Below are 26,088 nucleotides of genomic sequence, written 5' to 3' on the forward strand. Positions count from 1 at the left end.
CAAAAAGCCTTCCAAAAACATAAATAGCATTTGTAAGTGGAGAATGGTTATACTTGTCATAAATTAATTCTGCTTCTCTTTGAACTCTACAGTAATTTAAAGTTATTCTTACAGAAATTACTGTTGCCATTTCCCATTTTCCAGCCAGTTTCTCATGATAGACAAATGAAAAAGCAATTATAACATAGTCAGCAAAACAGTAGAAAAAGGTCAAGACACAGACATAACTAATGGTTTGTTTTCTGACATCTTTCTGTATTATCATGTTTTTCTACATAATCCCATCTGATCTGAATACATTGGGGAAAAAAGGATAGGCAAAGCAGCTGAATTATGTAGAGATGTTAATTAGTAGGAAGGAGGGACAGTAAGGTCTTACAACAGCATTTTCTAATTGAAGTCACAGAACTGGCATTTCAGCAATGATTTCTGCTTCAGAGATCAAGAGAGATTATTTATTCTTAGCAGTGTTCTGTCTGCAGCTCTCAAAAATTCAAGCAGGCCAAGTGACTTCGATCATTTGCAAACACTGCTGAAAATGCAGCGGAAGTGTATTGAGCCCCAAGGGTTCGCTTACAGCCTGTGAAGCCACCAACTCCCATGCAGACTATTTGGTCTCCTTTCTAACTCTAAGGGGAGGGGATGACCACCGCTCCAGTTTTGCTTAACAAAAACTTCATTTGAAAATACATCACTCTTTCAAAACAAAACAACAACAACAAAAACATGCTACACAGACAGTGACTTTTTTTCATAATATGCATGTGAATCTTCTGAAACATATATCTAGTGTTAGGGTCATACACTCTTTTGCAGGCTTTCTTTCACCTACGTGTGGTAATAGTGAGACATGGTTAGTCCAGAAGACCAACTTCCAGTACCGGCCTGAAGTAGATACGTAGTGAAAGTACAAGAATTGGTCAAGCGTGGAAAAATGTATTTTGCTCATTCTTCCCTTTTTTTTGTTGTTGTTGTTTTCTAATATCTGCAGCAAATAAATCTAAGAACATTTTCTTGAAAAATATTTCTACTTAACATGTTGTTTTTCTGGTAGTAAAACCTCGATCTTCTGCCTCCAATAAAGTCAGAAACATTTGGTAGAAAGAGCAAAGCTGAGGTCTCAAACACTGAAACCTCCTGGGTTTTCAGCGACAGAGGGTTGCTCAAGGTGAGTTTCAGCTGCCCGCACTAGACAATCTGCCTCACAACATTCTTTGTCACAAAAGATAGCAGCCTTTGATATAGAAACTTTTAATAGTGCTCTCCCTAATATTTGCACTGTGTATATGGATAGCTCACAGACTGCTGTCACTTACAGAAATATACTGCCAAAGGTTTCCGTTCTATTTGGCATGCAGCTCTCCCTGTTGGTTACAGACGGATGCCTTTGCTGAGCCAACAGAAATAGGGACTCGGTGTTGATAAAAGCTGTTGTTTGGTACTTGACGTGTGAGCAATGACTTAGTCCTTCGATATCCCCTGATGGGCAGCAAACCTTGGGCAGCCAGGTCTTTTGGGGCCTTCTCAGACTCACGTAGCCAAAGAAGGTATGCAGCTGGTTTCTTTTGTCAGCAATAGAAAAGCCAAAATTGTGTCAGATGCTAGGCAATGTGTGGCGGCCCTGTAGTCAAAAACTGGTTGTTCTCCACAGTCTGAGAAGATGAGCACCCTGTTCAGTAGAAGCTGGTCATTTAAACATCCCACAAACAGGTGATCATCTGCCATCAAATGTACATCCTGACCACTCCCAAATAAGCAGCTAATTCTTTAACTATATTTCTGTTTGCTAGAATATAAGGCAAAGAACTGGTCATCAACTCTCATCATCCTAATCAAAATATGGAAGAATTATTTTTGTTAACAGTGTAAGCTGACTACACTGCCACTGTGGGTGTAGGGGGAAACAGAAGCTTAATTTATAAGGAAAACTCAGTTCACTGTCACATTGACTCCAGAAAGACAGGGGTGGCAGCCTGGCCGTGGCATCCTTTTTCTTTGTGATCCAGCCTCTTAGACCCTACCAGAGCTGCTGGCAAAAGTGCATGAAATCTGCAGTTAGCCAAGCAACTGTGAAATTGATATATTAATTTATCTGACGTGCAAAGTCTAAGCTGTTATTACCCGAGAGCACCTTCCTTTTTCCATCCCCGCATACTGTTCTGGTGCCAGACTGAGGGGTTGGTGGAGGGGTCTTACTGAGATAATTTCAAAATTCATCCTTTTTTAGGCTCCCAAGGTGGCAGCGCTGCAGCAATGTGTCGAGGAACTCCTTTGTGGTGTGCTCTGTTGTCCTGTGGTCTGTGGGGGTTCACTCTCATCACTGTGAATAACAACAACAACAACAAAAAGCCCTCAGGACTGAAACGTGGTGTTGTTAGCAGGGCTGATTCCCACTCTTGCAGGACATCATCCTCGAGGCTGGGTACGTGGACTTCTCTGAGTCAGAGCTCTGCGGCCCAGCCCTGCATTGCTGCCTGGGTGCCTGCCAGCTCTCGGCATGGCAGCAGCCCGTGTCCCGCCGGGCACGATGTTGGATGTCAAGGCTGCTTCCCTCTTTCCACGCATCACATGCCACCTATTTGCTCTGTCTGCTGCAAATGGGGGACTTAGGGCTTCTGGTGATCTCAGCGAGGCATCATCCAGCGGCAACCTCTGCTCTTCACCCTCCTGTCGATGGAGTACTTCCCGATTCCCCACCCCACTGTTAAATGGCACGCCGGTAAGCTGTTCTGCGCTACGCTGCTCTAATCACGTCCAGATTTGATGCCAGCTTTAGCAAAGTGCTCCTGCAGTTGTTACTAAGACTCTTAATCCCCAGCTATTGAAAAGCAATTACTCTTTCAGAGTTGCCAAGAGCAAGTGGGTGAGGAAAAACAAGCCCTAAGATAAGTAATTTCATGGTTTGGGTGGTTTTTAAGGCTTTTTTTTTTCCCCCAAAAATGTGTTACATCTATCACCAGCCCCGATACTTCAGTGCTCAGCTTCAGCTTTCTGTATAGAAAGTAAACTGGTGAGAAGAGGCAGGGGAGCAGCTCTTTTTATGCTTGTCAGGGCATGTGTGGATTCTCAAAATGAAGATGTCACGGGTGCATGCACTCCTGCAATTAACCTGATAAATAAGCAGTATTCTCGAGAGAGCTGCAGGTACCCCGGGGTAACTGTTTCTTACCCCAGCTTATGATGGGGGGGGTAGTGTCTGAGGCAGCAAGAAGTTCTTGCCCCTTGAATTTCAGAGTAGCAGTTTCTTCTCACCTTGTTTCAGCTCCAGTATTACAGCCCTACAGCAAAAATAATAATAAATAAAGCATTCTTTGCATAAGGCTGCAATAACTTGGAATAGTGGGCAATGCTTCTCAGTCTTAGCGAGATCAGGGCTATAATATAGTTCTTCGTATTCAGTGTATCTGCATAAAGACGTGGTTTAGTTCTGGCTGCCTCAACATCTTGCAAACGATAATCTAGCAAATGATAATCTATTGTTTTTCTTCTTACAAAATTTTTATGAAGCACAAACTTAGGTTGTGACGGAATGCATATAATTTTTCGCTTTTGGGAGTTACCTCAGGTTTGTTTTTTTGAGTCCTCAGTGTCCTCCCCTCCCCTTATATTCCAGTGTTTCCAGTGGCTCCATTAATACATACTTCCCTCCATCAGCAATAGGGTCCTCATCTTCAGACACTGGTTGCATAGTTTATTTCTGCTTGTCATGGAAGTGCTGCGGGTGATCGATGGCAAACAGCTAGCTGCACCAGGGATTGAAACTTAGAGCTGCATAGAGGAGAAATCCTGATGAGGTGACTGCCCTTCCCGACACATTGCCGCAGTGCCCGGGGTGCCATCCCATGGGCAGCTGCTGCTCTTCTCCTGGCTGGTGCCAGGCTCTGTTCTGTGGTGAGATGCCGGGGACAGCCCTGCCTGCAGGGAGACGGAAATCAAGCCTTCTTAAGAGTCTTCTCCATGTTATATCAAAACAGCCTGTGTTTGAGTATGGAATGTGACAGGGTTTGAACACAGTGTTCTCCTTGCCCATTTCTGCCTTAAGGTTGGTATGTACTTCTGCAGAAAGTGTTCCTGATATCAAAGCGGTTCTCTGCATCAAACATAAAGTAAAAAAAGAGATTTTTGTAACTGGGTTGGAGCTCAGATGTACTCTGGAACAACAGATATTTCACATCGCGATTGGCCCAGTCCAGGTGTAAACAAGGTAGTGTCAGGTGGAGCATGATCTGTTAATTCTTACTTTCAATCCAGTAGACTTCACAACTGATCCTGCTTCTTAGTGAACTGTCATAGATTTTTCTATAGCTAATGTGAAACAGAGCAGAACAGATTTTTTTTTTTTTGGTCTGCTGTCTTTTCCCTTGCTGTCTTTTTTTTTTTTTTTAAAAAAAAAAAAAAAGGTACTGAGGGGAACTTGTGTTAAATTCAGTGTGACTCCTTGAAATAGCTGTATATGGTTACAGCACCAGACCTTCCTACGCACTGAGGTGGATTTGCTGCTGGATGCACTCTTTGATGATTCCCATTGCAGATGAGCAAGATTAAAAACACACCAGGGAATCAGCCACGCTGAAGAACTGGTGGCTGATTTTAAACTCTGTTTCTTGAACTTGCCAATCTCTTTAAGGTAGGGGCTGTCCTCGCCACATGATGGTTACTTCTGTGCAGGAGTGACCGACAGGAGGAAGATATGAAGATCTTTTTTCTCTCCCTTGGATCACTGTAGACCCCTGGGCAGCATGAGGCTGTAGCTGGATGGGCACTGTAAGCTGTCACTGAAAGAAGCCATTGCGTTGTTGCTGGGCCCCACCTAGTAATTCTCACGTTTGTGTTGTCTTCTCCAGCTATTTGCACAGCTCAGGGTGGATCAGCTCGGGGAGTTTGATTAGTCTTAAAATCTTAACTGTTTAATTCCTTTACCACAGCATTTTTCAAGTGTGATCGCTTTCCCTGTCCAGGTCATCATGCAGTCACAGAAATGCAAGTGCCGTTGGGAAAAAAGGCAGTGCAGGTATGGGAGCAAACGAAGTTTATGAGGAAGATGCCACTGTGGCCATCAGCATTAGCTGAAGGCATTGAGGGAACTGCACCAGGGCTGGGCTTTGTTTGTGCGACTGTTTCACCTAACTGGATGGTTTGTCCGTGGAGGAGGCTGTCCCGGTCATGTTGGCTGCCCTGATGCCTGACATGCCGTATAAAAATGGCTTCATTCCTGCTCTTTTAATGTCACAATATGTTTTCCCTATGAAATACTACTTCTGTGTGTGTAAGAGATGGGAAAGTTTGTGATTGTGGGCTTGCCTTTCTGTAGCATGGCAGTGGGCTTCAAAAAAGGGAGTCCTCAGTATGGACATTGAGGTTTAGAGGTGATAACTGGGCACATTGCTTACCTTTATGGCATGCTGTGTTTTAACAGCAGCCCAGTCTCTGGCAGATCCTTTGCGTACACCTCAGGGATTTGAGGAGGAGAGGAAAAGTCCATTTCCTTTTTGGTGAAGTGACAGCTTGGCAGCTGCTCTTTTGCCTTGGGAAGCTGCTGCAACGTGGTCCTTTACAGATATGTGGAGCTGCCATGTAGCAAGCAACCGTGCTGCCTGTTCACACTGGGACAGAAAACCACAGCGAGCCATCAGCCCTTCCACCCCATGTGCCAGCTTGCTCAGAGCGGGCAGCAGCAAAGCTCTCCCCCAGAAACCCAAAGGGATCCAGCAGAGGAGCCAGCCGTGCCCAGTTCTCTTGAGCCTGTAAGTCGTGGTTGGAGAAGGGGCAAGTTTCTCTTGGCAGAGAGCAGAAGGAAGGGGTGTATGTGAAGACACAAAGCATCAGCGCTAGAAGAAAGCGCAGGCTACCATGTTTTCTTCCTTTTCCCTGCCCCAGGAAAATTTGGCATGTGTGCTAGCGGTGTGTGTGCATGCCTTCCTGTGAAGGACAGGGCCAGAGTGTGCAGGAGGGTCTGCTTGAGCTTCTTGGAGGTTCTGAGTGTCGTCACAAGCAGATGGTGTTTGAGGTTTGCTTGCCTCAGGAACTGAATTTATGACCCACTGTGGTGGTTTTACTCAGGTGGGCAGCTGAGCTCCACCACAACCGCTCTCTCACTCCACCTCCTCAAAGGGAAAGGGGGAGAAAATACGATGGAAAGGGCTCAAGAGTTGAGATAAGAACAGGGAGATCGCTCAACAATTACCGTCATGGGCAAAACAGACTCAGCATAAGGAGATTAATATAATTTATTGCCTATCACTAGCAGACTAGAACAGCAGGAAACTAAAAGCAAACTAAAAACACCTTCCCCCCATCCACCCTCTTCCACCTCCTCCCCCTGAGCAGTGCTGGGGAACAGGTAATGGGGGTTGCGGTCGGTCCCTAACACTTCGTCCCCACCGCTCCTTCACGGTCCCTCTCTGCCCCTGCTCCACGCGGGGTCCCTCCCACGGGATGCCGTCCTGCCCGAACTGAGCCTGCGGGGGCTGCCCACAGGCAGCAGCTCTTCAAGAACTGCTCCCACACGGCTCCGTACCACGGGGTCCGTCCCCCAGGAGCAAACTGCTCCAGCACGGGTCCCCCACGGGCGGCAGCTCCCCCCAGACCCCCTGCTCCTGTGTGGGCTCCTCTCCACGGGCTGCAGCTCCGGCCCGGGGCCTGCTCCTGCGGGGGCTCTCCATGGGCCGCAGCCTCCTCCAGGCCACATCCACCTGCTCCACCGGGGGCTCCTCCACCGGGGGGCTGCAGCGTGGAGATCTGCTCCGTGTGGGACCCGTGGGCTGCAGGGGGACAGCCTGCGCCACCAGGGGCCTCTCCACAGGCCGCAGGGGAACTGCTGCTGCCTGCTTGGAGCACCTCCTGCCCTCCTTCAGTGACCTTGGGGTCTGCAGGGCTGGTGCTCACTCCTCTCTCCCAGCTGCTGTCATGCAGCAGGTTTTTTCCCTTCCTTCAATCTGCTCTCCCAGAGGCCCACCCAACATCACTCCCTGTCTTTGCTCTGGCCAGCAGTGGGTCCCTTTTGGAGCCGGCTGGAGCTGGCTCTGATCTGACATGGGGCAGCTGCTGGGCTCTGCTCACAGAGGCCACCCCTGCTGCCCCCCTGCTACCAAGCCCTTGCCACATAAACCCATACACCTAGGGATAGTAGAGACCAGTTTGCTTTGGCAGTGTAGGCCTGTAAGTTTTCTCATCTATTCTTTTTCCCAGCAGCTCACAAATACCGCTAAAAAGGTAGTCTCTCTGGAGGTTAGACTTCAGAAGGGATGTAATGACAGGTATAGCAACAAAGAAAGCAGAAAAAGCAGCAAGAAAGGGGAGCTAGTAAACGTATTTACGTAAAGAGAACAAGGGAAGGATCACAGGCTGAAAATGGAAACCTCAGCAGATACCCCTGATGAGTTCCTGTAGCCAGCAAAAAGTCTGCTCAGTCACTTCCATCTAGGTGGCCTGGCTGAAATGGGATATCTGAACTGGGGTGACAGCACAATGTCATGGAGAATGGTACGAGACAAAGAGAAGCGGAACGAGTCCTTTTCCCGATTTCATTTCTCACGCGCTTTCTGGGAAGTTACGAAGGTGTCTGTCTCATTTTCCCTGCTTGTGTAATCATGCAGCTCTCACTGCTTGGCGTTTTCAAAGATCAGTCAGTGGGAACCAAACTGGCAAGCCATGGTTTGAACTTGTCTTGTTTGTAGTGGGAAGTGCCTGTGAAAACTTCGGGAGGAAATGACTGCTTTTGCCCAGGTGTATTCAGGCAGCCGTATGTTGCAGAAAGCACTGGTGTTAAGTTTCTTTACTCCGCAGTCTGCTTTGACACTCCATTTGTTATGTGTTTCTCCTCATGCAGAAGCAGTGTGCTGTACCATGGTGCAGAGACTCGCTGTTGCTGTCAGCGCAGGAAAAGACTGAAGTTGGCATCTCTCTTATCCCCAGCCAGAGGCTGCCCTGAAAGACACAGTTGTAAAATGTTCATCAGAAAAAAACTGAAGACAGATCCCTGAGAGTGAGTAAAAAAGCAAATCTACTTTTTTTTTTAATGTTTTGTCTAAAATGCTTAAAAGTAATGCCATGCAGAAATTTATTTTGAAATGCACTGAAGTTCCTGGGTAAATAACAGAATGAGAAGAGCTCCAAGTTTTACACGAGGAGCCAAGTTACTGTATTTACGTCACATTGCTATGTTCTTTGAAACGTGCAGTCCTTGCTGCCGCCTCTGCTGTCTGTGTACACCCCTGCTACTGCATGTCTGAGGTTCAACGTTAGTGAAATAAAGTGTTGTACCAAAATGGGATTTCCCTAAGGAAGGCACCTAAGAAAAACTGGTTTGTCAGGGAAAAAGGTCAGCTGGGAGGGAGCAGCTCTAGGGCTGATATGAAGGCTCCATGGGACAGTAACCAGGCAGCTGTATCAGGAAAGGAGATGTCATGTTTAGTGGGCCATGTTCACTGCTCCAGTAGGGAAGCTGTGCTGCTAGAAGACAGCTGAGCTGCCTTCTCCAGGACACAGGCAAACAACCAAAGTTTCTGATGGCAGTAAGACAGAAAATATCTTTGGGATGTTTGCTGTTTTCTCGGTGATCTTCAGTTACTTTTTAATTTTGAGTAGTGAATGCATGTTCTGAAACCCTTTGCAAAGCACATTCTTAGATTGTAGCTCTCTCCTAGCCTGTAAGAGGTGAACTTGCAGACCCAAAGGACTGCCTATTCAGCAGGATGTTACAGAGTATGAAGAGGTGGCTGGGGAGGTTGGAGGGCAAAGACTCCAGTTTTCAGATCATGCCCATGTGTTTGGACCTGGATACCACTCCTACCCCTCCACAGCCGAAAGAGGTCTGCCTGTGGAGACCATCCCTGGAGACTCATCACCTGTGCTCAGCCTGGGCCAGGCTGGGAAAAAAAACACGTGAGGTTCAGAGGCTGGCTTCACGCTCCCCAGCACAGGGAGCTTCCTTTCGTGGAGTGCTTGACAAGCTGTTTGTCTGAGGTATATACATTATAGGTTATTAACTTTTTATGCCTGACATTTCATGCTTCTGCAGAAGGGGGAGCTTTCCGCATGCTAACCTGTTTTATTGTTTCTGGGAAGTAAGGCCCTGGCAAGGTAGCCTTGATGCTGGAGGATGAGCTGGGCTTGTGGAAGCAGCTCCAGAAGCAGCTTAGGGTTCAGCAAATGAAACATTGAGAGCGTGGTGTGACTGCTAATGTCCGTGCCGAAGACAAGTCATTACTGAGATTTGCTGAGACTTTCTGCATCAGTTGTTTTTTACATTTTATTCCAATGTGAGTGTTTTAATTCTAAATAAATCACAGTGATTTACTGGTGACAGGAGATGTCATGGTGCAGTCTGGCAGGCACAGCAAACTGCGGAAAGCTGAGTGCTTCTCATGGGTATTGTGGGGAGGACTCATCTAATCTAGCTTGAGATGTTTATAGTGCTGTATCCAAGATGATGTTTAATGAGGTAAGTAATTTTAGAATGTGATTCATCTGACAGTTGAAATATACTTTAGGATGGCATGAATTATGTCTTTTGTTGGCCCGAAGTTGGAAAAGTCAGTGGTAGGTGTCTGCCCAGTGAACTCTTTAAGTTTGGTGTTGTAGTGTTGTCTAGAGTGCCTCTGAGTTTTGGGGAGGCTTGAAAATTTGTATTCTGTTGTCTGTGATCGGAACAGACAGAGGTGGTGACAAAAAGCTCCTCAGTCTTTTTGTTTTCTTCTGTTGTCATGAATCTGAGATTCAGCTGCAGTAATCTATGACTGTCTCTGGAGGAAGATTATTTAATATAATGGAAGTGATAAGTTTTGAACTTTCTGAATTTTTGAAACACAAATTTTAGCTCTATGGTAAAACTTGCATGTGAGCTTCTGTCTTAAAAGTGTAGTCCATGCCATACAACCTATAAAATAAGAATTTACAAAAATGTGACTCTGTTTTTTGGATGGATCACAGAGGAGTCTGAACATTTCTGGCTTTTAATCTTTTTGTAAAGATTTTCCAAATTTCACTGAAGCCGGAGTGGACCTGATTGTTTCTTACATCTGTTTGGAGAAACCTTCCTTTATAGAAGAGGTGATGGAAGGAAAGTATGAGAGTGATCCAGACTGCCTAGGTGGGTGGTGGGCATCGTCTGGATATTGCTTTTGGAGCTCTGAACGTATGAAAAGAAGCAGAAGACAACAAAGAAGGTAGCAGGGAAACCACAGAGAAGAATGCCAATAATGCTGAGAAAAAACCTTGAGTGTGCTCCAGGGCGATGTACTACAGGAGTGTGCTCACGCTGGAGATGCTGTCCTGCTGTTTGAGTCTCTCTGGTGAAAATCTCTTAACTTCCCTGATCTCATCCCAAGATAAACCCTTTGAAGTGCAAGTTTAATGAATTGGTGTGTCTGTGGTGCAAACTATTCTGTGTGTACTGCGCGCCCTGCTATTTTATATATTCTCCTCTTCTCTGTATGAAGAAATAATTTCCTTTTCTTGTGGTGTAAGCCTTAAAACAATAAGCACGTGTACAGTTTTAAGCATGTGATTTGTTTCAGTGGCTTCAAGTGGCTATAGGTAAATTAGGTAGAACTGTCTGTTTGTCCCTTATGAGCTGTTGCCAGCCTTCTCGGTAGTTACCACAGGGTTGTACAGGGGTCCTGGCAAGGGTACCAAACATCTGCTCAAGAGCAAATCCCCAGAAAACAGTGAAAACGTGGCTAGGTGATTAGGAAACAGTATTATCCTGGTGACGCTTTCGAGTTACCGCGCTGGGTTAGACTGTGAAGACAATTAAACCTGCCTTTGATAGATCATACAAGCAGTCAGGGCACCTGATTCATAAAATTTGTAATGGCCCTACTTACACTAATTATCAGCGAAGCAGAGCAGATATGTAAGATCTATTACATTGATTGCAACAGGAATAATGCAGTACTCATTGGCATCGGTGTTTTATACGAAAAATTAATAGTGCAGTTCAGCCGTTGTTTCAGAATGTGTTTCCACTTGGTGGTGAGTCTTCATCTGTGTAATGCGGACATTCTACTACTGTGTTTGCTGCTGAAATTGTAGGGGATTTTGGTTGCTAGAGTTTACAAAGCATTAGTAGCTAAGGCAAACTTGGGTGTTCTGGAGGTGGTTCATGCGTGGTAGCTGTGGTTTGTTTAAAAGACACTGACAATGATGCAATTTTTTGGACCTGTTCAAGAGAGTACCCAGCATTCAAAGGAGCGACGTTAACCTTTTCCACGGCAGCCCCTTCAGGTGTAGCAACTGGATGAGAAATCAAGACATCTGCAGAAAACTTCTGAATTGATTTATGACCCTCTTGGAGGAAAATATTTTTAGCCCATAGTGATTGATTTTTCACAATTCATGAAGAGATTTATGAAGCAAATAATCCTGGCGTATCCTTCACCATTTGTTCTGCATGTACTGTACTTGATGGATGTTATACATGAAAGGGTCAAACCCTGAGGATATTTAGTACTCATTTTACTGACATGAACGTTAAAATCAGGGGTTCTGTACGTGGTGATAGGATGATGTCTGCACAAATAAAATACTCTCTGTTCACCCGCAACACAAACACATTTGTTGGTGTCTGAAAATGTGAAGTACATCCCCAGCAGAGGAGGATTTCCCCGTGGTAAGTTACAGAGCTTCCTTCGGACATTAACTTGAGAGAGGGTGCCACCTGGAAAGTAAACTGTCGGTGCCTAAGGAGTCTTTCTCCCAGTAAAGCCTCCGTCTTTAACGTGTGACTGCCAGTGCAACTTCTGGCCTTGCCAGAGGTTTTCCAGCAGGCCAACCCCTGCACAGCTGCCTCCCACCACCTTTGCAAGCCAACATGGAAACGAGATCGTCGATGCCATTACCATTAAGAGATCTTAGAGTTAATAGCAACATACAGTAAGGCAGCAAAAAAAAAAAATCTGCTGTGATGCAAGTAACCCTTTCCAAAATTCATTATTTTCTAAAACCATGATTTTTATAAATCAGTCTTGTTTTTTGCAACACACACACACACACACACACACACACACAAAGGGTGCGTGTGTTCCAAGTAGATAATCTTTTGTGGGTTTTGGCTTTGCAAGTTATTACTGTTCCTGTCCCTCCTGCTTGCACAACTACCCAGAAACGGGCCTTGAAATTGGGCCATCAGGCTCCTCACAGTTAATTAAACTTGTTTTTCTCGGTGCCTCCTCTTTCTGAAAAATAGAAGCGGTGTTTACCTGTTCGTTCACAGATTGGGTGGTGGAAGAGAAGTTAGCCTTCAGCTGTGCAGGAGGGTGGAGCAGGTACTTGAGAAGGAGAGAAAATCTGCAGGGATTTGGCCTCGCTTCTTCCTGTATCAAGGGGGTGAACTTCTGCAGGGTTGGGTGCCAAGAGCTACGCTCATGTGGTTGTAAAAAGTGATCTCTACTTCCTACAAGGTAGGGAATGACTGATTTGGCTGCAGAAGAAGGTCTGGGAGTTTAGAGTGGGCTGGGAAGTGAATTCAATCTGTATGATGCAGTTGCAAGAAGAGACAAGCCTGGCTTTGGGTCTCTGGGATGCGGAAACGGTGCTGTGGAAGACACCAGGGGAATTATTAACCGGAGAGTCCTCTGCAAATCTTGTGTGTGGTTTTGAGTAACAAGCCACAGAGCAAATGTAGCAGAGGGCTGGAAAAAGTGATCTAGCAGTAAAGGACGAAATAACTTTGCTGTGTTTTAATCTAGAATAAAAAGCAATGAAGGAAATGAAAGATGGTAGAGGAATAGGGACTTCTGTCCATGAACAGTGACCTTCCGTGCATCATTAATGGAAACTATGACAGTAATATATTAATAAATATGGCAGAAAGAGATTAGGGTTCATTTTGGTAAAAATGAAGTGTTTTATGGGGAAAGGAGTTAACTGGGTGCAGTAATTGTCTGGGGTACAAGGCTGACAGTATTGCAGCCTTGAAATCTCTGTTTATTGCCCTTGTTTCTGTGCTGTTACGTATTTCCACATATAAAAAAATTTATGGCAGTCCAATCTATTTGGTGAGTCTGCTGACAAGTGTATCACTTAATACACGTTGCAATTATTTGTCATCTATCAACATCTTTGCACTACAGTCAGAACCAGAGACCTTCCGTTCACGTCATCGAGCATCCTGCACAGTCATGAAGCAGCAGTTTTGGCTAGCTGACTCTCAACAGCTGCAAACCTGGCATGGAAATGAGCTCGTGGTCCAAAGAGGAAGGCTTCACCCCCTTCTGGTGCTGCAGTGTAACCAAAAATACCAAGCGCCGTGAGGAGTGCCCAGCATGGCAGCTTCATTCACAAAATGAGAGACTATTTGCTACCTTTGAGCTAAACTTACAAATTGGAAAAGGTAGGATAAAGTCCCTAAAATCCCCACCTTTTCAGCAGGCTTTGCAGTCAATAAAGACACTCTCCTATCAGGATCTCACCAGAGATGCTTTTAATTTACTTCCCAGTTTTTGGTGGCTGTTTCCAGGCCTCTTTCAAGCCTTCTTAGGCTAGAGAAAAGAACCCCTCTGGTATGTTCAGCAGGTCTGGTGTCTACCCTGAAGCAGAGCTTCACTTGAATTGTGTGCAGCTAGTTTTAACCCATCCACACTGGTTTTGCTCAGGTGTTGCAGACAGCTTCTTGGCAGAGACGTTGGAGAATCAGCTCGTGGGTTTGACGGTGGGAGCTGCGCTGACTCGCAGAGCTGTGCCCTGCCCCACGCAGCAGTGCATGACCTCCGCTTCCACTTCCCCGCCGGCGTTCGTTTTCTCTTGCCCAATTTTCCAGGGTGTGCCAGATCCCTGAACTTCCTCTTGCAGTTCCAGTACCCCGTGGTGGGATGCAGCTGGAAAAGTTATCTTCTCTTGACGGTAAGAGCGCACAGTAACAGGTGCAAACTGCTCTGTGAGTTACAGTGGAGACACGCAGCCCTTCTACCCACACGTTTGCTGCATCTCTCTCCCACCCTGGACCCCCCATCCGTAGGACTGCGGCCTCTGACTTTCAGCTTACACCTTACAGAGCTCTTAACTGGCTCCCACTGCCTGCCAGACTCTTGCACGCATGCCAGACACGTAGCAATGTTGAGGAACCGTGTTAATATAACAACACCTCAGACCGTACTCGTGGTCTCTCCATGATTCAGAGCTGCACGGGGAGCACCGCTCAGCCAGTTCGTTGCGTCTTCCAGTGTCCTCCCAAGGCATCTGCAGGGATTGCACGGGAGGGACTGCATCAGCGCTGCTGGCAGCTCCTCAGTCATGTTTTGCTTGAAGAGAAAGAACATCTCCAATGCTCTCTTGTCAGCTGGAAAATATTTTGAAGCTGGTAAATGTGTGTTTTCTTCTTTCCCATCCTGTCAAGAGCGTTTTCTGATGGCTGCCTGGCCGCGCATCTTTACTCATGCTTATAAAAGGTAGGATCTTCAAACAGAAGTTTGTGGCTTGGTGCTGGCATTAAGTTAACATAATGGTGCCTTCTGGCCTGGAAAAATCTGTAAACGTAGCAATTACTTTTTTCTTGAAATTTTCCAGCACGTCTTTGTGCAAAATTCACCTGGGTTTCCGTTACATGCTGGCTGAGAGAGTGTAGGGTCACTCGTGCTGCAAGGAGGAGCATCCAGAGCAAACCCAAGGAGGAGCAGACCGCTGCAGTGCCACACCAGCATGAGGGCAGCGGTGGCCCCAAACTGAATGACCGATAGTGCCTGTGCTACGGCTGATTTGAAACGTGATGGCTCTAAAACCATCTTTCTGGCTTGCAGTGAGCTTTGGTGGGATTTGTATGGCATTTTAATTGATTGCCAGGTGGCTCCCATGCTGAAGGAGATGGTGAGGAACCGTTCTCCCATCCAGAAGTCCCACTGTGCCTGAGCATAATATAAAACCCCGCTCTCCCACGAGCACAGCTGTGTCCTGCGTCGTTCCCAAGGTTCAGCCCCAGCACTTCTGTTAAACAGCAGTGAGCTGGAAAGACCTCCTAAGTGTTTTTATGCAAATGGCACCGAGACCTCTCTTCCGTGTGTGTTTGCGCGCAGACACTGTGTGGCAGCAAACAATAGATATTGTTTTGTTATGTAAATACTGAGGGATGCTTGCTGAGAGTTGGTCTCGCTTTTAATGAATGTTTTTGACGTGTGCGTGTGTTGAAAGAGAGGGTGGGGAGAATAATAAAGTTGTGACACTTCAGTGAGATAAGCAAAATGAAAAAGTGTCACGTTAGGAGCTGCAGAAAGTGCTACGTATATAACCTGCGTGACGGATAACGAAGGTCAGGGCTACATGGAAGGGAGATAATGAGGGGGGAAGGAGAACAATTGCCTTCACACAAGGAGTTTAGCGATGTGTAACCGATGACTTGCAACTGCCTCCGTGGTCTTCATCGCTGGTCCCCGTGTGCCTGCGTCTCCGAGCGCGCTCTGCACAGCAGGTGCAGCTTTGCCGGTTGCTTTTGGCACTAACAAGGCATCGCCTGAGAGCTGCCAGGCAGCTGAGAGTCCTCATTCAGCCAGGCTGAGGATGGAGGAGGTAGGGAGACAGAGCTTCAATCGGCGGAGAGCTGCGCGAGCAGTCGGGAAAGCCGTGCTCGTTGTCCCCTCGTGTGGGCCACCCAGGCTGGCTGCAGGCAGTAAGTAATAGCAGCAAGTGGAAAAAAGCACATGAAACGTTCTCAGATGTCCCGGACTGTGCTGGTTCTTAAGGTGAGGAATCGCACCGCTGTACACGTGAAAACTGAATAAATTCACTTGGTGTGATCCCATTTCAAAATATGCAATGAAAACAGTGGCAAACAACAGCAGAGACCAACCTGCAAGCTGCCAGATTGTTTTGTGTAGGTGCCCAGTTTCAAAACGTTGATCAGTATACAGCCCAGCCCCCAAAATAGTGTCGGTGTACTTGAAAAGTATGAATCACAATTATATTTTTCTTCAGTTGGTAGTTCTTTCCTGTTTTCTAGACATAGCTGCTGCTGTTATGTTTTTCATAATGACACCTTGGGCTCCTTTTTAACTTTCTTTTGGGGCAGGATTGGGTTAGAGGCAGAGTCCTTCCTTTAGCAAAATAAATATATTTTTCCTGATCTGTTTAGACAGGATTCATGGGAGAGTTGGAGAAAAATCACTTAAAGGAAAGCAGTGCTGCAGGTCTTGGGAAAAAAACTCTGAAAGTCAGTTGAGAGAAACGGAGGGTATATCTGCGTCCTGCGGTAAGTGAAAAAGTGAGCTAGGTTCCTGGAAGCTCTTTCTTTTAAAGCAATAATCCACCTTGCTAACACTGGTATCCTGAGTACAGTATTTATGTTTATGTCGCGTTAAGTACAACAAGGTACTTCACAGAGAAGGTAGACAAGAAAAAGAGCATTTTATAGATTGTAACACGCTGTTAGGTATTACTAAACAAAGAAACCCATTTTCCTCTTGAGCAGAGCAAGGGAGACATGGGCAGTATTCGATGTAGGAAGTTTTCTTAGAAGCTTTCTTACCAAGACTTCTGATTATTATAAAACAGTAACTATTATGTATCATCCCATTAAAAAAGGGCCAGGCTCTGTAACTTACACTGGGCTGTTCTAAAATAATTTAGAACAGATGTTATTTATATTGCATGAAATGAAGCTGCCAGGTGATGAGAGCTTTGGTTGAAATATTCAGCATAATTTCTGGAGATAAACTGCAAAAGAGAATTTGGCGTCCCTTGCAGAATAAAGGAGTCCCCCCCACCCTTTTTTTTTTTTATTTCATCTGGTACCTTGGTACAGTGATAATGGATACAACCAGAAGCCTTTTGTTAGCTACCTAAGTGTTCATTTATTCAGATGCTGACTGAACTTGGTGATCTTACGATGCCAGAACACGGGTCACCCTCAGTATGATTTCCATTTAGCACAGGGGATTTTATGAAGTCGATCAGCTTCTATGCCTTAAGTCTTTCAGAGCTTTTCAGCTTTCTTTTTCCCCTCCTTCCTGCGAGGGGAACCTTTTCACCCTTCCCATGAATTGAGGAGAGGCTGTCCTCTAGCCTGTCAGCGTCTGTGATGCTTGCTGCGTGCCGGACTTCCCCGTAGCCTTCGGGAGCACGGCTCCTGCACTTTTGGTAACCCCGTGCAGGCTGCGTGGCTGATCATCATCCTCACAGAGCTGCAGGAGGGGAGGGAGCCATGCAGGGGGCAGGTGCACGTAGGTTCTGCATTTTCCCCCTGCTCGCACACGAGGGATGCTGGAGCTTTACGACCCCGTCACCGAGCAGCCGGCTGCACGCCCGCCTGGTGTTGTGCAGCTCGCAGCCAAACGTTTCCTGGAGCGTCTGTAGCGCCGCCTGACTCATTGAGCCGCTGAGATCCGGGGCGATACGGCCGGATCCCGCGCTCCGGAGACGTTGCCTCATCGCTGTGGGTCTGCAATACTAATCTGCCATGTCAGCCCGGGCGTCCTTCGTCGCGCCCCGCTGACCCGGGGACCATGGTGCTCTCGGAAGGCATCGCCCCGCCGAGCCCGGCCGGAGCTGTGGGCATCACACCTGGCTGGCGTCCCCGCAGGGGACAGGTATTGCTTTCCCTACCTGCCCCAGGTAAGCGATCTGATCCTCAACAAAGGAACACAGCGAGGGCTGCTTCTTATTTTAAAATATATTTAAGCAAAATCCTTTTTTTTTTTTTTCTTTTTTTTTTCCTTCCTCAGTTCCTCGGCAAAAGGTCTGAGTATTTCCATGTTCTGTGCTTCCCAAAAGGACGGGGGGCAGGAGGGCAGCTGGGATCCCTGGCACGGAAAAGACCGTGGTCTGCTGCTTGGAACAAGCAGCAGTGCTTTGGGGTGATAATGAGGGATTTAATTCTGGGCATTAGGCACTGGCAGCAGGGACGTGGTGCGGCGCCTGTAATCACGTTGTTGGTTCGTTTTGCACTGTCTGGGTGTGAAAGGGCAGTCAAGCTTTTATTGGCAGTACGCGGGCATCTGTTACCTTCTGCCTTGTGCTGCCTGTGCAGATGTATTCAGGAAAAGATGCTCCATGTGTCGGAGGCATGTGGAGAGTTAAACCCTGCACGGGGAGAGGGTCACTGGTCAGAACGAGAAAGTCATCCCCCTCCCGCTGCCACCATCACCCACCTTCTTTCCTTACCAGCTCAGGAGAAAAGGAAAGTTGCTCTCTGGGTTGTCTGGGCTTCCTATCCTGAGCAGCCACGCTTTCCTGAGTTGCAAATAATCGAAAGTGCATGCAACTGAGGAAATGCAAAGCAGCCGGAGTCAGGAACGTGACCTGTTGTGTGAATATCCGTCTGTAAACCAGCCAGGATCGGGGACGTGGCTTGTAACGCGACTGCCCTGCTGTAAAGGAGACCCACGACCGCAGGAGGCTCAAGCAACGTGATGGAAGTCCATGTAGGACTGGTAGCTGAATCGACTCCTTAGTATGCTTTTATATATGGTCTGATCAGTGGAAGAGGCAAGAAGGCAAAATACATCACAGAGCAGAGCTCTCCCAGGCGGTCCCTCCGGACTCGCAGGGCATGACAGGCTGATCATCTCGGGGAGAGAATTTTTTACTGCAGCGATCGGGAAGGAGCAAGAGAGAGAAAAATCGAACTGGGAAGTGAGTACAGTTTCCAACACCTGCCTTTGCGTGCCTGTGAACGTGACGCTTTCCTGGCAGCACTAAACTTTGCACGCTCGCAAGTCATCTGGGTGTTAGCCTACGTTTGGGGTCGCTGGTGGTGCGGCCAAGACGTAAGGAGCATCTGAAATTTGATCAGAAATGTCAGCGTGTCAGGAAAATGTTTGCGTTGAGCCTTCTGCAGTGAATGTTAAGAACCTCTCGGTGCCAATGATGTTACTGATTTATTTGTCTCTAATACAAGGGGTGGGAAAAGCAACCAGGGGCTGACCGCAGGTGTTTCAGGACGCACAGGGCTGGTTGTCGGTGCGTTGTGCCTGACGTCCGAGCGGCCAGGCTGGGTGTAAGGATGGGGGCAAACCAGTGACTGCACGGTTCGTTCAGAAACCACCAGGGCACAGGCAGGCGCTGGCACAGAAACAAACAACTCCACGGCCTGAGAAGCTCTCGGAGAACATAACTGATGTGAGGCTTTCTGCACGGCGTGCTGGTCTCGGGGGCAAGGAGGGGAAGAGCTGGGTGGTGGGGACGCTGCTTTGGGATGTCAGGGGAGAGCCACGGAGGGAACAGGGCGGCCAGATCGCGGGGCTGCAGCTTGCGTTGGTCACTGGAAAGCAAATACTTCAGGCAGGTGAGATCTAACCTTGCGTTACTTTTCACAGATCAGCTTCTTAATTACAGGCCATCTGTATTTCTTGGCTTTTCCACATGGCTTGTACACAAAGGCACAGCATGGCACAGGCTCGCGCAGTGCCGGAGGAGCGGTGTGTGCTGTGCACGGCCCTGCTGAGGGACACGAGGGCTTTTTTCTTCTCTTCCATCTTTCATACGACGCCAGGGTGTCCAAACCACGTCCGTTTGCTGACTAAACGTGCAGCTATTTCCACGTTGCTACAGGCATGCTGGCACCTAGCAAGCAAGGGGATGGTAAAGAAAAGCTGACCTGAATCCTCTCCCTGGAGACAGCAGAACCTCACGCTCGTCCTTGCAAATCAAGAGGCAATTATCTGGAGTTGTTTCCTGGCTTTGACATAACTTTTCTATGAACGTTGGAGAAAACAGCAACTTCCCTGTGCTTTGAAGAGCACTTTCTGTAAAATGGGTGTAATGTTTGTGAGCACAATACTCACCTCGAAGGGTGTTACAGGAGTTAGTGCTCATAAAGTGTGTTCTAAGGTTCAGTAAGACAAATTGTCGTAGGAGTGCGGGTTAATTCTGCTGCTGTCATCTACAAATTAACCAACGTGGTTTTAACAGGGGTGAGCTGTTGATCAAAAATTTGTCTTCCTAGTATGAGGATGGAAATTGAATGAGGTGAGGCTCTCCCTGCTGAAACCGGAAGCAAAACGTCCGTGCTGTGAGTGGTGGGATTATGGGGGGGGGCTGTGTGCGATCGGCTAGGCTGAGGCAACCAAATCCATTTAGGGGGCCAGCCAAGCCAGGCAGGAGTACTAGCTTGTCGTTATTGCTGTTTCGAGATGGATTCAAAAGGAGAGCACAGGTGTGAAAGACATTGTGTTGCACCGTCTCCACGATCATCTAGTCCCTGTACCTCTTACCCTCAAACTAAGTGAAGTCTGTAATACTATTAGCTGATAAAGAACAGCGCAGTGATATTTCAAGAGAGAGAGAAAGATAAATCATCTGTGCACGCACCTGCTATCTTGAAAATGTTTTTGCTGTACTGAAACAATCAAATACCAAGGTGTGAAATACTGCTGAAGTAAAGATAAAGCTGAAGTTCTCCTAGACTTGGAGGATCCTAAAGCTCAGAGTGGATAAATTTTTGGGAAGCATCACTTTTCAGCTCTGCTGGTTGCTTGGACAGGTTGTTGGAGCCAGGGAAGAAGAACTTGCTCACGGCCACTTGCCTGGTTTGCATGAAGAGTGCTAAATCTGAACTGTTCCCGGGGCCAGCGTGCCGCGGTGTCAGCACCTCCATGGGAACGCAGTTTCTCGATGACAGCAAAGATCGGCGTTTCCCCATTGCAGGCTGAGATCCCTCCCAAAGGTGTCCTTGGGATGGTTCAGAGGAGGCTGTGAAGCATTTTGTACCAGTGAGGGAGCAGTCAGCTGCCTTTAATTGCTGCTTGCTCTCGGGCCTGCCAGTGCAGAGATCTGTGTATTTATATCCCCAGCCCATAGCTGTAACGCATCCGTGTTCCCTTGGCCGAAACGGTGCTGTTAGCAGTCGAGGTAGGTAACTCGTGCCCAGCTAACGTAAAGTCTGGGAGAGGGAGGAAGACGGAATGAAAGGGCGCCACACAAATACAGGTTATGCCAAAAGAGAGTCGTGCTTTCAGAAAGTTTAGGGATTTCTGTCCCACATTAGGGGAATGAGGGGACACTGAGAATGTGCTTCTGCGTACGTTCCCTCTGCCTTGCAGCAGAAGTGCAGTGATCCTTTCCAGGAGGCTCAGAGGGTTGTTTTGTTTTTTGTGTGTGACCCCCCTCCCAAACCGATGAGCAGATGAGCACTCGGGGAGGAGCTGCAGCAGCGCTCCAGTCTCTGAAACGTTGCTGATGGCAGTGTTGTTTTCTGATCCACAGGTCCAGAAGATGGCATAGGAACAGCGTCACCTTCCAGGGAGCTGGGGTCCTTTCTCACCTCCGTGCATGCTGCTTGAACAGACCTGAAGCCTTTGTTATTGGACTGAAGAAGCCTGCGCACTGCTTGCCTTGAAAACCTTTCTCTCCTAATTCATGAGCCAGCAGGATGTGGTCGCTGTGCTTTCAGAACGGCTTCTCATAGCTGCGTACAAAGGCCAAGTGGATAATGTGGTGCAGCTTATCAACAAGGGTGCCAAGGTAGCAGTTACCAAGGTAACAAGAGAAAAACGCTTTACAAAATCCCTGGGAACTAACATAACTCCTAAACCATTGTCTGTGAAAATGCCCTTGCAGCTTTGCAATTCTGAATGTAATTGAGGTTAGCGGTGGATTACAGTGTTGGGATTTCCTTGAAGTTTAGACTTATTAGCTCGTGTAAATTTACCAAATGGTGCATGTCTTGTAGTCAGACACTTCCCAGTACGCGCATGCACAGCTGTAGTGAATGCTGGGTCTTTAAAAACGTGCTGTGCTGATGGAGATGCTGCGACGTTTTTCAAAACATGCATTGACTTTTGAACAATGTGCGAGATGATGAATGGAGCAATTCATCACTGTCGGGGGAAGCTGGTCCAGAGCGCTGGTCTTTCTGGATGAGGGGATGGGGGAGTGCCACCTGTTGTGGTAGGATAAAGGTATGCAGAAAGCATTTCTTGCCATCAAAGGCTATCGGTACAGCAGCCTCGCTTGTATCTGACATCTGCATTGATTCCTGCTGTGTAGTCCCCCTTCTGTATATTATAAATATTCAGTATATTATAAATATTAATATAATAACAATATAAATAATATTAGCAAATAAAAGATGAGGTAGAAGTGGCTGTTGCAGAGACAGTTCACTCAGCAAGAAGCCCTAAAGAGAATTAGGTAAGTTAGGTCTTTAGAGCTGCAACATAAAATCTGGGATGTCCTGTTTTGACAAACTACTGTTTTCTATCATATCTCGTTCTATTTCTATTTCCGTATTGCTTTTGAACACTGTATGTGTGGGAGCAAATATTCACAGATAGAAAGCAAATGTGAGTACATCAGATAAATAATCTGTTTTTTCTGTTCTTATCTGTCCATGACAGTTGGTTGCAATTCCTTTGTGGTGTTTGGGTTGTGGATAGCATTTATTTTGAAAGGTGGAGTGATCCAAGGGTAACCAATTTTAGTGAGTTTTGCACGCCAAAACTGAGCGGTGTTTTGCTGGTAGATAATATATACAGATGTAAAAAATGTGAATGGGCCCATAAAGATATCTGTTTGGCTCTGTTGTCCACGCATCTCTGTAGTTGATCAACAGCTATTGGAGGTGGTCAGGAATAGAAATAATTAAATATGCTTGAACGGTAGGTGGTTTGTTTTCTTGTTTTGTGGTCTTGTGTGGTGGTTTTTGTTTGTCTGTTTTATAAGATACTGAGCTTCGAGGTTATTGAGGGACCTACCTGAAAATGCACAAAGTACTGAAAGAATACTGTATATTTTGTATAAATTTGTGCATTAAAGTAATTTTGAATCCAGCTTCCACACTGAACCATAAAATGTGATGTCCCTTGTCGCGGTTGCCAGAATAATCATGCCACTGATTGAACTGTTTCACAGACTTAGGTTGCCATAATCCATAATACTAATGCAAAGCTGACACTTCCTCTTTGTTAAGATTGCTCATTATGTAATTACCAATGCCTTCTGTTAATTACAGTAACAGTGAAGGCAAATTGTGTAAATATGACTTTCAAACAGAAAATCAGGTTAATTTGATCAATGCAGATTTGCTAGAGTTGGAAAAAAAATAAATTCTTTCCTGCGCGATGTAGGTGGCTTCCTGCTTTTTGCACTTGCTTTGTTGTGCCACCTTTGCACGGAAAATCAACTCAGCTGCATAGGGAGAGCACGTGCGTAATTGCCTGTGAAAGGCTGTGTGAACGTGCATGCCTTGGAAGAACTTGGCTCGCTGATCCAGCGACACAGAGGCTGGGAGGAGAAAGAGCCATCCAAAGTCCAGGACAAGGTTGGCACAAGAGCAAGCATGTGTAAGTTAACCCCAAGTATATTTAAACTGGGAATTTTAAGGGATTTTTCAGCCATCAGAGCAGCCAGGTTCTTCTGTGGTCTTTCAATAAGTGGAACAGGCCCCCAAAATAACTACTTTTAAATTACAGGTTGCTAGTTTTAGGTTGGAAATTAGATGGCGTGCTTGTCAAAGCAAGGAATTACTGATTGAGCTCTCAGATAAACTGAAGTGCCTTCTTCCCTCCCCAAGATAAAATTCATTGCAAAATGAAACCTAAACATAAATTTATAAATTTATTCACATGCCTTAATTCTCTTTTACTCGTATATCTTCTGCTTTTATTTGCAATCTTCTGTTTGTTCTGTCAAATTAATTTTAAATTCTAGGGGTTTGATCCAAAGAAAGAAATGACTTTTGTACTTCTCAGCCAAAATTCCTACTGAATTCTATCAGAGCTCTATTGCAAAAAGACATGCCAAAGCAAAGTTTTTTGGAGAGAGAGAAAATGTTCCCTCACCACTTTAGGCTCGAAATGGGTTTCTGATACACATCTGTGAGCGCAGACCAATTGTTGTGGAACAACACCACGCAGAGCCACAGCTTGAAGGGACTGAGGTCTAGACCTATATGCTGTTCTTCATTCAAACCAGATTAATTGAGCATGGCTTAAGGAAAATGAAGCACATTTTCCATAACGAACCAAGGACTATTAAATGCTGGATAGCTGGCACGCTTGTCCGGTTCTAATTTTATCTTAAATTTGGAAAGTCATGCGATGTGGTTAATTGCTGCTTCAGTAAACAGAAATTCAGCTGCAAAGTGGTTTCATTTGTGTCACCTCGAAAAGGGTGATTTCAAAAGAACAGCAATATGAAGGAATAGAAATTCGATGAGGAACTGTGTGCCCGAGCTTCCTCTAGGATGGATTTGGCAGCTTTGACGGCACGAATAGCAAGTCCAGCCCTCCCTTCCAGCTGAAGTCAGCGTTGAAGCGTGTGTTTCAGCATCTTCCCTGACACCAGGATCGGCGAGGGACACGTGGGCTCTGCCCAGCTGTGGGGCTTTTTAAAACCTGGGAAGAAGAGCTGATGGCCACAGCCATCTGACACCAGGGACCCAGAGGGGAGGAGAGGGATGGTGGCACTGCTTGGCACATGGACACACGCGTCATCCTGGGGCTGGGATCTCTGCCATGGAGCTGTGCAGGGTGGCAGCCAAGAGACAGTCTTGCTCACCACGTGTGAACTCTGCTTTGGGCATCCTGTCAGCCACCTTGCTCTGGTGCTGCTCTGCCTGGTAAAACAAAGAGATCACATTTTTGTGCGTTTTTGTTCTTCGTTCTTCACAGGCATGAAAGTATATCTCCTTTCATTATGAAAAGGGCAAAAAAAAAAATCCCCCAAACCCAAACAACTGGTAGTTCATGTTGGCTGATTCCAACAAGCAGGTTCCTTCATGAGGTATTTTGGTGAATGCGCTGCCAAAACTGGAAGATTAAGAACAGATCCTGGTATGATTAAGTCTGTTCTTCCAATCTGCAAAGCTTGTCCCATCTTTCAGTGCTTTTGTAGGAGAGCTTTCTTTCAGTAAACTTGTTGACAGCTTCATCTTTGAAATGTAAGTGCTGGGGCTTTTGCTGAGCTGCTCTGTCTTGCTGTCCTCCCAGAATGTTGTTTCCCTTTTCAAAAGTTATTTTCCTTTTTATGTTGTGGGCTGAGATAGATGAGGGGGAGGGCTGAGAACCACCAGAAGTGGCAGAGGAGAAAGGGAGGTAGTGATGCATCGGATAAGACCAGCTGCTCTCTTGATCTTGTTCCCAGCATGGTGCCAGAGGAGGGGAGTTAAAGCTTTATTTCACCTCCCAGCCTTGAACTGCAGCGTGCCAGGAACTGCAGCCCTTACTGCGGGCTTGCTTCACGCCTGGAGATGGAATTCCAGCTCTGAACCTGTGTTAGAGCTCACCAAAGCAGCGTGTTAGTGGTGGGTTTCACTGGGGCACTGCTCCAGGGCATGCAGAGCTCAGCACTGAGAATTAATGCTGCCAAAAAAAGCTGGATATTAGGTAGGGGTGTGCCACCGGTCTGTTAAACATGAAGAAGATCGCCATAGGAAGTCATAATGTGGCACAGGCAGTTTTAACGCAGTTTGCATAACACCATGGGGTTTATGGATTTTTTTTTTCAAAGGAAAGCAGAATACAGCTTTGCTGCAGAGCACAACATTAAGAACATAGCTCTAAAATTGAATTCTGCAAAGAAAGGATGAGCATTTGCGGAAAAATGCTAGTGCTTCTGTTTTGATTCAGCAATTCTGTTTGCTTATCTGTTTGTTTCTTCGATCTGAGCTTTGAACTGGTTGTGCTATGACCCTGCCATATGGCAGCACGTCATAGTGCCGGGGTACTCGTCGACTCGTCATCAAGGTTTCAACTTGAGAGAATGCAGAGTTCTTGAAAACAAATATTTTCTTCACAAGTGAAGATGGAAGCAAAAAAAAAAAAAAAAAAAATCTGTTTTGGTGCTTTCACATTTTTGTGCTACTTCAGCTTGAAAAACTACTTACTGCCTTAAGTGGCTGTTTTAAACAATAATGAAAATAAACAAAAGGGAAATAGCAGACATTTAGGGACTTGCTCAGTGCCTGTTGAGGCCAGTGGGAAGCTTACTGCTGGCTTGAGCGATCAGGTTATTCATGGGGAACACCGTAACAAATCAGCAGCGTGAAGAATGGGACAAGACTGTTTGCATTTTCAAGCTTTCTATAAAATGTGGCCAGGCATGTTTTTGCATAAATGCGGAGTGGATGAATAAACAACGGTGCTCGTGCAGCACGACACTGGGGTGGGGTGGAAAACTGGATGTGCTTGCGTAAAAGCATCCATGAATATAAAAAGACGAGGA

The 26,088-nt window shown here is 46.4% G+C and overlaps 1 protein-coding gene across 13 annotated transcripts in view; it reads left to right on the plus strand.

The window, feature by feature from the left end:
• Window positions 1–26,088, plus strand: part of ANKRD6 (ankyrin repeat domain 6) — a 113,839-nt gene that overhangs the window by 60,197 nt on the left and 27,554 nt on the right. For 3 of the 13 annotated variants that reach the window (XM_040552337.1, XM_040552338.1, XM_040552339.1), the window contains exons 2-3: window positions 7,829–7,984; window positions 21,130–21,402. In XM_040552337.1, the coding sequence (XP_040408271.1) occupies window positions 21,283–21,402 (120 nt within the window). In that variant the 5' untranslated portion in view covers window positions 7,829–7,984; window positions 21,130–21,282. Of the gene's footprint in view, window positions 1–2,610; window positions 2,720–7,669; window positions 7,726–7,828; window positions 7,985–16,945; window positions 17,539–18,153; window positions 18,559–18,612; window positions 20,776–21,129; window positions 21,403–26,088 lie in introns of those variants that run through there. The other 10 variants (XM_040552345.1, XM_040552348.1, XM_040552335.1 and 7 more) reach the window with 8 other exon arrangements.

Source organism: Cygnus olor, chromosome 3 (assembly GCF_009769625.2).
Source record: "Cygnus olor isolate bCygOlo1 chromosome 3, bCygOlo1.pri.v2, whole genome shotgun sequence".
NCBI lineage: Eukaryota > Metazoa > Chordata > Aves > Anseriformes > Anatidae > Cygnus > Cygnus olor.